At 54.0% G+C, this 15,638-nt stretch overlaps 1 protein-coding gene across 1 annotated transcript; it reads right to left on the bottom strand.

Moving 5' to 3' along the window:
• Positions 1–466: 466 nt before the first annotated feature.
• Positions 467–6,274, bottom strand: UCP3 (uncoupling protein 3; the record flags this gene model as incomplete). The annotated part of the gene is made up of 6 exons (XM_082843815.1): positions 6,081–6,274; positions 5,356–5,557; positions 4,894–5,094; positions 3,645–3,746; positions 2,982–3,162; positions 467–581 (listed from the first exon to the last, which is right to left on the bottom strand). Exons 1-6 carry the CDS (start codon positions 6,204–6,206, stop codon positions 467–469), a joined length of 927 nt encoding a protein of 308 aa, XP_082699941.1. The 5' UTR covers positions 6,207–6,274.
• Between the last annotated feature and the right edge of the window lie 9,364 nt (positions 6,275–15,638).

Below are 15,638 nucleotides of genomic sequence, written 5' to 3'. Positions count from 1 at the left end.
ATGATGCATGGCTAACCGAAGGCTGCAGTCAAAAGCTTTGTGTTGCTTTGGCGGTGCCCCTGTAGACTCCTTAGCTGATTTCCAAGTGAATCGCATGCCACTCCTGTCCCTTTCCTGTTTATAATTCATCGTCTAATCAGATTTTTCAGGGGACGTAAGTTTGCAAACTTCCGTTTTATCCAAATGGATGTTTTGTTTTTCCTTGCCTAAATGTTAGGCATCCAACCTGATGGGTTTCACAAATTAATGTAATTTATTTTCCATGTTGTCAGTGCAAAACAAAGGTGTTCTTAAGACAAAGCACTGAAGACCACAGTCCTTGCTCCTCTTCTGTTTCTTGAGTCAGCAGCAAGTAAACAGTTCTGTAAACATGTGTGGGTCTACGTCCTTGTGTGTGTGGACCCGCTGCTTTATTCCATCCTTAACTGGTTTTGTCCTAGTTAAGTACCAAGTGGCCTTGTCTTAGTCAAAATGGGGATTCCCGTAGCATCTGGACTTTCATCAAGGCCCGTTTCAGTTGCTCGTAGGTGACGAACATCACCACATTCCAGGCTCCCAAACGCAAAAATGAGGGTGTAAATCTGATGAGAGAAACAACCACATGGTCAGGTGGGTGGACTGGAGTCCCACATGGATCTATGTGCTCTCCCCACTCGGTGCTGGTGCCAAAGGACTAGCCTTCTGTTAGTCACGAGCATTTTCTGAGATTGTTCAGTCATTTTCTTCTCTACTGAAGGAATTTAGGCAGAAGCTGGAGTTGGGAAAGGAAAGAAAACTAACATTTTGAGCCGTGTTACTGTGTCAGGCAGTTAATTCTCACAGTTCTATCAGCTAGCTATGATTGTTGCCAGTTCTTTCTCTTTAGAAACCGAGGTTAAGTAGCTCAGTTAAAACCACCTGACTCCATTCTGCTGCTGGGTATTTCTGGGCTCATTTACAACCTGAGTGGCCACCCCTGCGGAGACCTCGGCCTCTAGCTGGAGGGGCAAAAACAACGTGACACCAAATTTAGCTGCTCTCCGGAGAGCCTGCCTGTCCTGCGGTAGGTAGCGCGGCTGGGCGAGAGCTCCCCTCGGCTGTGCTTCGCAGACTCAGGGAGCGGCCCGGCCCCTGCCTCTTCTTCAGCCTCTCTCTCTCCGCTAATCCCCTCCTGGTCCTCTCAGCTCCTGCCAGACGCTTCCTCCCACACCTTTGCCCACGTTGCTCCTTCTGCTTGGAATATCTCCTTCTCTCCTTGCCGGGCTGTTCGCTCTTGGCTCCGTGGGACTCAGCTTGGGCACCAGAACCTCCCACCAAGGCTTCTCCTGAACCCTCAGCCTGGGCCCCTCACAGGGCGTATAGCACGGGGACAACGAATGTGAACTCTGGCGTTAGACCTGGATTCACATCCTAGCTTGACCAGCTTCTTGAACTTAATCTTTCTCAGCCTCAGCTTACTTATCTGTAACATGAGGACAGCAACACCTACCGCACGGAGTTGTCGAGAGGATTAAATGAGTTAAGGTACAGCGCATAGCACAGGGCCCAGCACCCGCAAGATGCTCAGTGAATGTTTGCCAAGTGAAAGTACAAACCGAGACAAGTGCCTACAGCTGAAGAGTGAAATGATGGCGGCACTTACAGGAAAAGAACTGTCAGCTGGAACTCAGTTTTGTGATGTCATCCCAGGGTCGAGAACATGGTTGCTTGTTGGGCCCAATCTAACGCTGGACGCCAGAAAACTATCCTCAGTGGTGGAGGTAAGAGGGCCAAGCAAAGAGTTTAGCGTGGGATGGACGATGTGGGTGGTATCTGACGGTCAGTGTTTGAGCCGTGGCTCTGCCGTTCAAACTTTGTGAGCTGGGACGAGTTCCGTGACCTTTCTGAGCCTCGGTCTCTTCCCCAGTAAATGTGGAGAACACGGCCCAGTTCAGGGGGGTGAGATAGTATTTGTGAAGTGCTCAGCAAAAGGCCTCATACTTAGGGACTTAGCAGTCACGATGATTGTTAATGACTACACTATAGAGTGCTGCCTTGGTGCTGGGGACTCTGGGATTTGGAAGATGTATACAGTTGACCCTTGAACAACACAGGTTTGAACCATGAGGGTCCACTTATACACAGATCTTTTTGCAATATTAAATACTACAGTACTGTATGATCTGCGGTTGGTTGGATCCGTGGTTGGTTGAATCTGTGGATGTGGAACCAGGGATATGGAGGAACCTCATGTATGGAGGGCTGACTATAAATTGTCCACGTATTTTCAACTGCATGGGGTCCATGCCCCTAACCCTCGCATTGTTCAAGGGTCAACTGTATAAGCCACAGTCCTTGGCTGCAAGGAGCCTGCACTCTAGCATGGGGGATAATTTAAACTTACAAATACTATAATATTGATACAAAGTAGGAAGTGGTAGATCCCATAAAAGGGGTGTGCAGGAAGTATCACTGAAGTTCACAGAGGGGGAAAGTTTACACCTGAGAGTGTTAGGGAGGAGGTGGCATTTGAACTAGTCTTGAAGGACAGCTAAGATGTAGAGCATGTGGATGGCACAGGAAAGGCATTCCACGCCGAGGGAACAGTAAATGCCAAGGCAGAGAAGCAAGAAGACATGAAGCACATTGGGCACTAGGGCTGCCGACTGTGGTGGTCCGCAGTGATGGCGGTGGGTCAGGGAAAAGTCTCAGGATTACCAACCACCTTTCCCTCCTCCTCCCCTGCCCAGGACGTTTGGGGATAGCACTTTGACCTATGCCTAGAAACCTTTTTCTCAGATAAGCCTCCCTGACTCTCCAAATCAGACCTGGTCCACTCTTTCTAAAAATCATTTCCGTAGGTCTTTATACTTGTCCTTTGTGGCATTTACACCTGTGCTGTTCACCAATGTGTTTCCAGGTGGACCCATGGTAGACACAATCCACATGGCGGGAAGGAAGGGAGCTGGGGAGGGAGGCCTGCTTCTCTAGGAGGAGTACTGGCAGCAGGAGGGGAGGCTCACCCCTTATAGAAGGCTGTGGGGCCCTCCTGGGTCACCATCTTCAGCATACAGTCGAAGGGGCTGCGGTACTGGCCTGGGGGTGAGTTCATATACCGGGTCTTCACCACGTCCACTGGGGAGGCCACCACTGTGGCACAGAAGCCAGCTCCAAAGGCAGAGACGAAGTGGCAGGGGAAGTCGTCTGTCGCAGGTTAGGGAAGAGCAAATGTTGGGCTGTGAGATGAGGCGTGCCCTTGCTTTCTGTTTCATATGTGTCCACTGTTTGTCCCTCATGAAACTGTGAACTCCCTGAGTGTAAGGATAGTGTTTTCCAAATCTCTCACAGTGCCCAGGGCGGAGCTCTTGTTAAGGACTCGTAAAACAGAACTGGGCTGTCCCAGGGTTGGAAGGTAATCCAGTCCAACCACCTAGTTGGAGGAAACTGTAGTCAGAGAAGGTGACCCTTGCTTAAAGGTGCACGGGGAGAGGTGGCACGGGGCTGGAAGCCAGGTCTCGGGCCTCCTGTCCGGGGTTCTTTCCTACTCATCATAGTGATGTGCTGGGCACTGTGCCTCCCTCTACTCCTTCTAAAGCCCAGTTGCCTGTGGGTGGTGCCCACTCTCTGGCGTCCCGGGTTCCCTCTCTGCTGTGGGAGGGCCGTCTGCCTGGAGCCCAGGGCCTCACCGGTGAGCAGGTGGTAGTTTAGCAGCTTCTCCTTGATGATGTCGTAGGTCACCATCTCAGCACAGTTGATGATGGCATTCCTCGTGATGTTGGGCAGAGTTCCTGTCAGGGAGGGGGTGGGGCTGATGAGTGGGGAAGAGGAGAAGTGGAACCCCTGGCTGCAAGGCCACAGGCCCCAGTGGGGGGGACATGGTGCCCCATTCCAGGGGTCTCAGAGGAGCCCACCTCAGGTGGGCAGATTCCATACTTTCCTTTCTGATGTTTAAAAACTCTCAGGTTATCCATGTCCATCTTAGAGATAAAAAACAGAGAGGCCCTCTTGTATTTGTTTGGGCCACAGTTCAGAGGATAATCTGCAGTATCTATCAGAATTAAGATATGTCTCCCTGAGACCTGGCTAGAGGCAGAAAAGGAAGCCTTTCTTTGGAAGAGGGAGGCTAGGCTCTTGGAACAGTGACAGGATGTAGCCCTGGCAGGGCCCTTGGAGAGCGTCAAGACTCCCCCCCCCCCGCCCCGCCCCAGTTTCACAGATGAGGGCTGGGCTCCAGGAAGGCACATAGCAAGTGAGGCTGTGACCCAGGTGTCCTGCCTTTAACCTTCACTGGGTCACTGTTTCCTCTGCAAGATTCACGTGAGCCCGAGCCACATGTGGGAGAGACAACAGCATTTGTCAAGGTGGCCACCACTCAGACACGTAGGGAACCGTAAAGCCTTGTTCCCAAGGAAGCCCCCTCCTCATGGCTGCTTCCCCCAGTGGCCTCTGTTTCTTCTCCATGCCCTGCAGTCATCCTCGTCGGCCTTTGCTGGGGAGGCCCTTCCCTCACTCTCTGCTGAGCCGGCTCAGCCTTTGAGGCCTAGATTGTGCGTCACCTCCCCCCGCCCCAACCCCCAGCCCGCATGGCCTCTCCTGCCTCCGGCCCTGCCCCTGCGCGTGATCCCAGCACATCCTGCCCTGTGGAATAGCTGCTCCTTGACATATCCCCTCTCCTCTGTGTGACTGTGAGAGCCACGAGGATGTCTTCTATTCATTTCTCTCTCCCTTACAGTCCTGCACGTGGTGAAGAGTTGGCAAACTGAACTGAATTTGGGGCAGGGTGGCGGGTCAGCTGGGATGTTGCAATGGTTGGGATGTTTCTTTAGAGTCGCTGAAATACACGTGCTGGGCTCCCCCCTTGCCCAGTTCCCTGCTCCAGCCCTAGGGTAGGGAAATCACTGCCCAAGACCCCCTGAACCTGGAGTCCAGACCTACCTTTCCACAGGCCCCGAACCCCTTCCTCCCTGGCGATGGTCCTGTAGGCATCCATTGTCCCGCTGTACTTCCTATTGCTCCCGGGCCCAGTGTGCACGCTGGCCTGAAATCGGATCTTCACCACATCTGTAGGCTGGGCACAGGTCACTGCCATGGCCCCGGTGGTGCAGCCCGCCAAAATCCGGGTAGTGATGCTGCAGTCTGGAGAGGAGGAGAGTGAGTGGGCCAGTGTTCCGCCACCCAGCACCTCTCTGGGCCTGACGCTGATCTCTGGGGGCTTCCCCTGCTTGATGCCTTCCTCTCTTGGGCCAAGGCTCCGGAGCCTCCTTAACGGAGGCTCAGAGTCTTCTCATGAGCATGTTACCAACTTCTCACGCCCCAGCTCTGCCTCTGAGTCTGCACTGCCCTGGCCTTCTGACCCACAGCCTAGATTCTGCTTCTGCCCACCCCCTCAGCACTCACGGTCCGATCCCTTGGGGGTGTAGAACTGCTTGACGGAGTCATAGAGGCCGATGCGGACGGAGGCGAAGCTCATCTGGCGCTGCAGGCCGGCGACCAGCCCTTTGTAGGGGCTGCGGGGGCCCTCGGTGCGCACCATGGTCAGGATGGTGCCCAGCACCCCGCGGTACTGCGCGCTCCGGGCCGCCTGGTTCTCCCCCTGGATCTGAGGGACACCCCGCAGCGGTGTGAGGGGCTGGGTGGGGGGTGGATGGGGCTGTGTGCAGGGGGGCCTGCTTGGGGCTGGACCTTGGAAAAGCATGATCACAGCATCACATCCCGGTAAAAATGACAGTTTTGTGTAGCAGTTTCCAGCCCACAGACTGTTGTACACAGTGTGGTGTTGGATCCTCAGGGAGAACAGCGTGGATTGTTTTTCTTGGTACAAATTGTCAGTGGCTTGCCCAAGCTCACCCAGTAATTCCTTACTTCTACTTCTCACTTTTTGGCTTACAAAGTAGGGCAAGGCCATGAAGGGCCCTGGCATGTCCTGCCAAGGAACTAAGATCTTTTGGTCTTGGGCGATGGTGATGGGGAGGTGGCGAGGCAGGGTTGTGGGCAGTGGGGTGAGTGGCCTGCTCAGGGTCCACTGTGAGGAAGAGCGAGCGGGCAGACACTGCAGGTGCCCTGGTGGAGAACTCAGCCCCTCCGCTGATGGGAGTAATGACCCTCGGCCAAAGGGCGCCTACCTGCAGGCGGACCTTGGCCGTGTCCAGTGGAAAGGTGAGGAGGTCAGCAAAGCAGGCCGCTGTGCCCGCCCCCAGGAACTTCACAGCCGTTGTGGGAGGCACCTCTGAAGGCTTCAGTCCAACCATGGTCCCAGGGGCTCTGCCCGGTCCCTCCAGGGCCCAGCGGAGGTCCAAGGAGAGAGGCTGCTGCACAGCCCCGGGCTTCAGTGCATGGAGGAGGCTGCAGGAGACAGGCCAGAGGAGGGGATAGAACCCATGCCCTCTGGGTCCATCCCCAGGCCCCCCTCAGCATCAGGAGGGTGTTTATAAGGGAAAAGCCTGTGCATGGCTGTGCTTAGCTGTGTGGATTTGACTTATAAGAACAGGTCACTTTCCTCCCTTATGTCTTGCCATCTTCACCCTGACCCCCTCCCCTCCCGGTTGGAGGTGGGTCTTCACTGTATAAAGGCTCAGGCAGGGACAGGCAACCCCCCAACCCCCTTCTCCTTCCCCAGCCTCAGGCTGCTTCCTGCGAAAGGCCTGCTCCCTGAGGTGTATGGAGAGAGAGCCTGCCAAGTCTCATCGCTTTAGGCCCTGCCGTCCCAAATCAACAAAATAAATGTGCCTCATGGCTCAGTTAAACTGCTAGCCATCTTGGATGAGGGGTTATAGTTGTTTCCTCCAAGCCTGCCTGAATGTACTCTTCTTTACTTAAAACAAACACAGTCCTTCTCAGCCTGTGATTGCTTCTCTGTCACCAAAGATATTTAGCCTGTGACTAGAGATGTTTCCTCCCAACACTGTAGGACTCCCGGGCTGGTGTTCTGCTGTGGAGGGACGGGGGTGGGGGGGTGGTGACTGACCCTGGGCCCTTCTGCTGCTCGGCCTCCCCAGGGCTCTGAGGGGGACTGTGCCCCCTCCCTGCCCCCAGGGGTGCACTTGTGCCTGCACCCATCTTACTGCTGGTGGACCAGGGGCATGTGTAAATGAGGGTCCTGGTTTAGCCTTGGTTACCTTGGGAAGCGGGCACAGGCCTTTGGTGCTGATGCCATCTCTTGGCAGTTCATGCCCACGGGCACCCCAACTCACACACTCGGCGCCCCCCAGTGTGCTGGGATCCTGGACCCTTCAGCATTGTCACCCCTGGAGCCAGGGCCAGTCCCATAGAGTTAGCTGTTAAGTGGGCTGACTGTGTGCCCCCTTCTCTATGGTAATAGAAAAACTCGGGTCCTGTGGTGAGGAAACCTGAGTTCCTGCCCTGTCTTCATGGCTTACTAATGGGTGAGGGACATTAGATACATTATTTAACCTCTCTTGGGTAAATGGGAATGATATATTACCTATTCACCAGTGGTGAAATGGCTTCCAAAAGATAGGGGTGACCACTTGAGGCTTCTTTCAGGACTGTGGTCTACAACTCTGGTTCTCCCTGTCCTGTCTCTTCAACCCACATGGCTCCCTGGACTCTTATGCTTGCTGTCGCCTTTCCCTAGAAAAGTCTGTTCTTAAGAAGGAGCTGATGTTTCTAATTCATGCTAAGGTGTAAGTGACTATCTTAATGGTCAGCTATTTCTTGAACACTATGGCAGGTACTAGGGGAGGAAAGATATGGAATGAATCATGTTTGGCCCTTGCCCCCAAGGAGCTTACATTCAGGAACACAGATAGGTGTAGAATTATCCAAAGGGAATGAAGGAGGTGAGATGGAGGATGGGTTGAGATGGGAGCTCACCAGCCACTGGATCCCAGTCTGGAAGCCTGGGTCATAGTGTGGAGGGACGACTTTTGAATCCTGCCCCGGGGAAGGGGGTGCTTTTATTTTGATCTCTCCTGGCATGAAGTTGCACTTAACATTTTACTTTTATTTTTAAAACTTTAAAAATTGAGATATAGCTTACATATAAGGATTGTATGCATTTTGAAATTACTGAGTCATAAAGGGAATTGTGCACCGATTCTGGAATGTTAGGCCTGGACAGCAAATGCAGGAGGAGATTTTCTGGATGGGGACCTAACCTAGTGTCCAAGCATAATTCAGATCATGTCACTCCCCTGTTTTAAAGCTCTCCAACCGCCCCCGCCCCACCTAGTTATTCAGAACAAAGTCCAAAGTCCTTGTCGTGGCCTATGGACCTCCCTAAGACCCAGCTCATGCTAAGTTCTGTGCTTGGCGCTCCAGGAAATCTGGAGATGAGTAAAAACAGTCTGTGTGACCTGCCCGTGGGGAACTCTCAAGGAGTCTTGTGGGGGCATTAGACACACCCACACGTAACTGCAGTGCAAGATGGGCTGGATCAATGTTGGAAGGAAGGAACCATCAAGAAGGGACCCCAAGGAGGGAGAAACCCTCTTGTTTGTGAGGTAGAATTAGGACAGTTTCATGGTGGGGGGTGGGAGGAGGGCCTTGAAAGGTGGGCAAAATTTCAGCAGCTGGAGAAGTGGGAGGGGGGTTCCAGGTGCAGGGAAGGGCGCGCGCTTGTGCGAGAGTCTAGGGCACCGCTTAGGGTAGGAGGAGGGAATGGCTATGGGGCGTGAGGCTCTTGCGGTGGAGCTTTACACACGATTTCACTGAATTCTCACAACTTTCCTGAGGGGTAGGCTCCCCCTTCCTCTCCCTGCGTGTGAGCAAATGGAGGCTCAGAGATGTTGGCTTGCTCAGGGTTACCAGCCACCAGTGTCAGAGCCCACTAGGCTTGAAACAGCCCTGGAAAGAGGGCAGGACAGCATTTAAACCCATTTTACAGGTGAGAAAAGAGAGGCTTAAGATGGAAAGAGACTTCCTCAAATTCACAGAGCTCCAACCAGGTTCTTGTGGTGGCAATAAGGCCCCCTTCACCGTTCATTCCACTCAGGGGCCCCAGTGGATGTGGTAGTGTGGATATCCACCATCTTGCTTTTTTGTCGAGGGCATTCAAAACCCTTTAAATTGCATGCAAAACCCCTCTCTGGGGAATTAAGTGCTAAGCACATAGAACAAGAGCTTGGCGAGGAGGGCTGGGTGGGTGGGCATCGGTGTCCAGTTTGGCAGAGGAAGAAAATGTGCCCAGAGAGGCTGAGACCAGCGCACGGCACGCAGTGCTCCTCCCACAGCCCGTCTGCCTGCCTTTCTGTGTTGCCTCCCTGAGAAGGTCCAAGGAGGATCTGGCCCCTTGGGAGGCTGGCGTGGAGCTGAGCCTGGCTGAGGGGACAGCACTGCAGGCGTGCGGGGGGAACACTGTCCTCCTTCCCCTTCGCCCTGCAGAAGCCCAGCAGCTGCCAGGCAGGCTCAGTCCCCGGCAGGGAGGCTCTGGCTCCTCTGTCTGGGGTTGGAATGAAAGTGCCTGGTTGTGTGTGGGAACAGCTGCCAGTGCCTGCATCCTGTCAGCCTCTCTTCCCTCAAGCCCTGGCCTTTCCCCTCCTCTGACAGGAGCTGTGCTGCTGGGAACCTCGGCTTCAGGAATGTGAGGGCCCGACTCTCAGGGCAGGGAGGCCCTTGGGAGGTGTGTTCTCTAGTGTCTCTTGCTGGTTGTACAAGTGTCCCTTTTTCAAAACCTTTGGTGGCCACCCAGGCTCTAATAGAAGAATCCTGCAAGTTAGGTATTTTAATTCCCCTTTCAGAGTTAGGAACTGAGGAGCAGAGGTGGGATCCCGCCCAGGGCTGTGTGACTCAGTGCATTCCCTGCCATTGGCCCCTGGCAGTGGAGTGTTTGCGATGGGCCAGGCCCTGCAGGGAGCACTTGGTGGGCTTTGCCTTATGGGCTGGGTCCGTCTCCCAGGGGCCGCCTGTGTCCTCTGGCCAGAGGGGCTGAACCATCAGGCACAGCTTCCCTTCTGAACCTCCTTTGTCCTCAACTGCCTCTGTCCCACACCTTCTTTAGGATTAGCTCTGGTTTTTTTTTTTTTTTGGCCACGCTGCGCGCCGTGCAGGATCTTAGTTGCCCAACCAGGGATCGAACCTGTGCCGCCTGCAGTGGAAGCGTGGAGTCTTAACCACTGGACTGCCAGAGAAGTCCCTAGAATTAACTCATTAACTGCAATGGTTTCCTGCCTAGATCGGGGGGGTGTCCCAAAGCAGGGACTGGGGCTACTTATCTTGGTTCTCTGTGCAGCCTGGTACAGGGACGGCCCAGGGCCAGAGGGGTCCAGGGAGGACCAGTTGACCAAGGGACCCCACTTGCTGAGGTGGGGAAATGGGCAACAAGGTCTGAGATGTCCACAGTGTTCTTTGGTGGAGGGCCTCAAATGCCACAGCTGTACTTAGCGAGAATGGGGACTGGTTGGTGTTTTCAAGGTGAGAAATGACACCATCAGACCTGTGTTTGGATCAGGCTGGTGCAGGTGTCAAGGATGGACTGGAGGCTCAGAGACAAGTGAGGCTGAAGGGATGGTGCAGCAAGAGGTGTTGGAGCCTGAACTTGGTCAAGAGCAGCGGCCAAGGGTGAAGCTGGAGCCTATTCCAGAGGCTGTCCCGAGCCCCCCACGGGAGGGTGGAGTGGACTCAGGTGCGGAGGGCTCTAGACTTTCACTGGTCAAGTGGGGGCAGGGCAGGGGGGAGGCCACAATGGTGGGCACAGGCAGGGGCCCTGAGGCCAGTGCTCCTTAACCTCCTTCCCCCTTTACTCCAGCCTCCTGAATTGGTACCCAGGGAGCCCTAGCAGCCAGCAGAACTTTCCCACTGGCAAAGGTGAAGCGTAGAGCAGACCCTCCTTCCTGTGCTCTGCTGGGGCACGTGAGGGATGGGACATTTCAGCCTGCACGCCCAGAGTCGTGGTGCCCCATTAACATCTGCCGAGTGCTTCCTGCACCAGGCACCGTGCTGAGGGCTTTACAGGCATTAACTAGTTCAACCCCTTTATACGGCATACAAGGTAGCTGCTATGATTGTCCTCATAAACAAGGGCCCTGGGGCTTCCAGGGCTTCAGCTAATCGTAAGGCTAATGGGATGGAGCTGGAATTAGAGCCCAGGTCTGTCTAGCACCTGTTCCTGTTCCACCACCCAGAGTCTCAGACTTCAGGGAGAGCTCAGGATCCCTGAGCTGCTTGTTTACAGAGTGGATTCTTGGCCCTCAGCCCCGGAGATTCAGGTCTGAGCTGGGTCCTGGGAATCTGCATTAGAAACAAGTTCTCTGTGGTGGCTCTGAAGCAGGGATCAGAAGCCCCTTTTCTGAGATACGCTGCCTGACTCCACCCTCCTGGCAAAGCCTCTACTGCATCCCCACTGAGGAAGCTGTCTGAGCAGAGCTGGGGTGGCCCCCCTACTCAGGAGAGGGGGCCTCATGGGGAAAGGGCTTTATGCTCTGGGGGAATCCTCGGGACTCTGGGTCAGACTAAGGAGAAAGCCACCTCTTTATCTATGGGGATTTGCAAAATCACAGCAGAGGCAGCCAGCAGGGCAAGGGGGAAGTGAGTCCTGGGTGAGTGACACAGGAGCTGGGGTGGAGTCCCAGCCCCGCCATAGTGCCCTCATCAGGGCTGCCGTTCCCTCATCTTGACTCAACCTCTACCGGCTCTGTCCTGCTATGGTTAGCGACCCCTGACAGCTCCTGGCTGCTCTCCATAGGCTGCTGCGAGGGGAGAACTTGGAGGAGGAAGGTGGGGTGGAGAGTGGGGTCTTACCTGTGAGTCCAGCCAAAGTGGGGGAAGCATAGGGTCTTTTTAAGGCTCCTCAGGACTCCATCCCAGGAGGTGGCAGCAGGGACCTGATCACCCCTCTGTCATTTGCTGTCGTCCCTGCAGCCTCTGGCTTGGCACCTGTCTTTATACACTCTGGCTGACCTGAAACCTTATCCTGGAGAAGCTAGTTGACAGCCTGGTCACTTGACCAGAGGCGGCTGGTGAGGGGCAGGGAGGTGAGGGGGAAGCTTGGAGTTCCAGATCTGCTTCAGCTCCCTTGACTTGGGGTTCTTTAAACTAGCCCTTTCCAGCTGATTAAAGAAGTGCTTCCTCGGGTGATGAGGGTATATATGGGGTGGGGGGTTTGGACTTGTCACTTTTGAGAGTCCAAAGGTCAAGGCTTCCATGATAGTCTGGGCAGGGCTCTCCTGGGCCTCCTCTTAATAGTAACAACGATGATAACTCACTTCTTGGTGCCTACCACGTGCTAGAAACTTTACATACATTATTTCTATCTCTTCACAACACTATGAGGTAGGTACAATTAGGAGTCTAAGTTTTTTTTTTTTTAAATAGCTTTATTGAGATATAATTCCCATACCATACAATTTACCTATATAACTGGTACGAGTCAACGGTTTTTAGCGTATTCACAGTTATGCAACCATCAGTTTTAGAACACTTTCATTACCCTCCCCAATATCCCCGTACACATCAACAGTGTCACTTCCTTTCTCTCCTCCCCACAACCCCAGGCAATCACTAATCTACTTTGTCTCTATAGATTTGCTGATTCTGAACATTTTGTATAAATAGAACCACACAATATGTGACCTTTTGTGACTGGCCTCTGACTTAGCAGTGTTTTCCAAGTTCATCCATGTTGGAGCATGTGTCAGCACTTCACTCCTTTCTATGGCTGAGGATCCATGCATTTTAATGCTTAGGTTGCAGAGGGGAAAACAGAGTCTTAGGGAGGGACAGTGACTCGCCCAGGTCGCAATACTTGGCAGGGCCTGACTTCCAGCCTGCAAACTGTAATGTACTTTGGACCCATCTGTTCTCCATGATATGACACTGTTCTCTATGATATGACACTTGGGGGCTTCAGCATGGACACTCCTGAGGCCAAAGGGCTCTGGGGAGGGTGTGAGGGGCAGCAGCCGCTGAGGCCCCCTTGGTAGACACGGAGGGTAAGGGGTGGGCGAATCTGAACCTGGGATCCAGGTGACTGAGTAGAGAGGAGGGAGGGGCAGGGGGCAGGGGAGGAGAGAAGAAGAGAGGTGGGAAGGGAAGGGAGGTGACTGGGCGGGGCAGAGGAGCAGGCAGAGGCCACTGCTAGACTTGGGTGCAGAGCCATGGCCATGGTCACAAGTCCAGACACTCAAGTGCAAAGGTCCTCCTTGGAGCAGTCCCTGCCCCAGTGTCAGCAGAACAGGCAGTTGGGTTAGTCCTATGAAGGGAAGGGGCTGCTAGGGCTGCTGAGGTGGGGAGCGTTCTGGAAGTAGGTTCTTGGCTCCAGCTGAAAATGGCAGTCTGGAGGTGGTGGGTGAATTACAGCCGGGAGGTGGGGAGGGGTAAATAGTTGGAACCCAAACAAGGGGGTGGTGGGCCCTGGAGAGACCCAGAGGGAGGGCAGCTTAGCTCACGTGGGCCTGGGAGCTCTTCGAGGGCAGGGCCAGGTCTGTCTGCTTTGGCTCCGTGTCCCCAGAATCCAGTCTGTGCTAGAAGTTCCAAAGCTGGCTGCCATGGGCTGCGATCAGCCAACCTCTGGGTGATGAGAAGCACCCATTTTCAGGGCTCTGTGGAGGGAGTGCTGAAAGGGAAGTAGGGAGACGCTGGCTAGTTCTGTTGGTGGTGGTGGAACAAACATGTACCTCATGCCCTTAGCCGGTGCTGCATGCTTGGCAGGGCGTTTCTCGTCTGAGCTGTTACTGCAAAATAGATCCAACTTCTGGGGAGAAGCCACTGGTAAATAACACACTCTGTAAGTGTAGGGGGAGGTTTTCAGACCCTCAGGGTGCCTCTGTGTTATCAGAGGCCGCCCGCAGCCTGGGTAGGAGTCATGCATGTCCTTATCCTAACTCGACCCCATCAAGTTATTTACAGGAGCTGGAGCAGGATTGGGAAGGAAAATTCTTCACCTGAGGCGTAACCCCTCAGGCCTAGGCCCCTAGCTTCTCTGTGGCCTCAAGGGAGGCGGAGACCTGGGCCTTGAAAGCTCCTGGCAGACAGGCGGCTGGTGAGCTGAGAGGGAGACACTGGGGAGGAGGTGAGCTGGCAGGCCGAAGGTTAGGGGGCCGAGACAAACAGATGAAGGGGGACATGCTGGTCTGAGTGCACTTGACCGATGAGGGGGGCGCCCTGCATCACCCTGTACCCTCTGGGGCATGTCCTGCCTCACAGTTAGTGGTGAGCCTGCCTATCTACTGACTTGCTCCGGGTCAGTGGGGGAGGGGTGGGTGGGGCTGACATTTCCTATGCTTCCATTAAGTGCCAATTGCTGGCAAAGCACTTTCACAAACGTCATCTCATTTAATCTTCTCAACAACCCAGTGAAGCTGGGCTTGTTATCTTGCTTTACAGATGAGGCAACAGAGGCTCAGACAGATAGAGGCTTGCGCAGTCAAGCCGGAGGGGACCTATCGGGAAGTGGCAGAGCCAGACCGTCTCTGCTCTCTCCCCAGCTGGACCGTGGCCCGCATGCCCTGCTGGTTCCTCCCTGGTCTCACCCCCAGACTTAGCTCTTCAAGGAAGCCTTCTCTGACTGCTCCAGCCCACATGGTTTCCTCCATGAATTCCCCGAATTCAAAGCACTTAACTGGCTGTATCCTGGGCGCAGAAGCCTTGTGACATGTCTGGAGGTGTCTTGTGTGATCTGCTTCCTAAGTACATGAACAGAGGCAAGTCACTTAACTTCGTTGAGCTTCAGTTTAACTATAAGACGGGAATCATAAGATGTGGGTTATAGAGTTGTTCTGAGGACTGAGATGACCTATGCTTGGGGGTGGAAAGCAGGGCCCTCCAGGTAGTTCCCTCCCAGCCACTCTGCACATTTCCGCCTCCTTCTAATGCTCCCCACAGGCCCTTTCTATGGTAGCTGCTCGAATGTTTGGCGTCTGACAGTCTAAGCCAGAGCTATGTACTCATCCCAGAGAGGTGGGGCATTCTGAGCGGGCCTGTGCCATGAGCCCCATTACTGTGCTGATAGATCTGAGGTACCAGCAAAGGAAATACTAGGTGTCACCCTAATCTGCATCAACCTAATCTTTGGAGGAGTCAGAAGTCTCATGGTGACCCTGGACCCCCCGTTCCAGATGAGCTTCTCCAAGGGATTGTATGGTTGCAAAGCTTTCTCTCTGTCTGTCAGAGCACAAGCAAATTTCTGACACTGCAGTCCAGTGGCCAACCCGGGAAACACTTGTGCACAGAATACAAATACCAATATGATTTTATTCAAACACAGGCAGGGACAATGACCTTCAGAGCTGGGTAAAAACAATAAGTTAAAAGCATGGTTAGAGTTTCAGACAATCAGATAAAAAGTTTGAAGGATATAATTTCCCCCTCCTCTCCTACTGATTATTTCAACACAGCATAAAAATAATTTTATCTATAAAATACCCTTATTCCCAAGCAAATGAACTGGAGGTCGGCCCCAGGATTTCCCTGGCTATGCACGAGGCACAACATCTCCACCCACCCTCCCCAACCCCTTTAAGGCAAAAGGGCCTATCATACTCAGGCAGAGGGTAGGCTCCTGTCAGCAGGAGGCTCTGGTCAAGGACACTGGGAGGAGTTTCCCAGCTGAAAGATGCCCGCTTGGGTCCCTTGGTCAAAAGACGGGTGGGCCACTTGGGCACTGGAATCCACCATTTCTAGCCTTTGCCTCACCATCCGAGGAGGAAGCTGAAGTCCTGGCAGGTGGACACTGGGCTGGTCTGTGACGCTCCTCTAGTCTGGGCTGACTGGTGTCCAGGGACAAG

Source organism: Leucopleurus acutus (genome assembly GCF_964270905.1).
Source record: "Leucopleurus acutus genome assembly, chromosome: 8".
NCBI classification, from domain to species: domain Eukaryota; kingdom Metazoa; phylum Chordata; class Mammalia; order Artiodactyla; family Delphinidae; genus Leucopleurus; species Leucopleurus acutus.
Note: the sequence above shows the minus strand (reverse complement) of the source record. Positions and strands in the feature narration are given on the sequence as shown.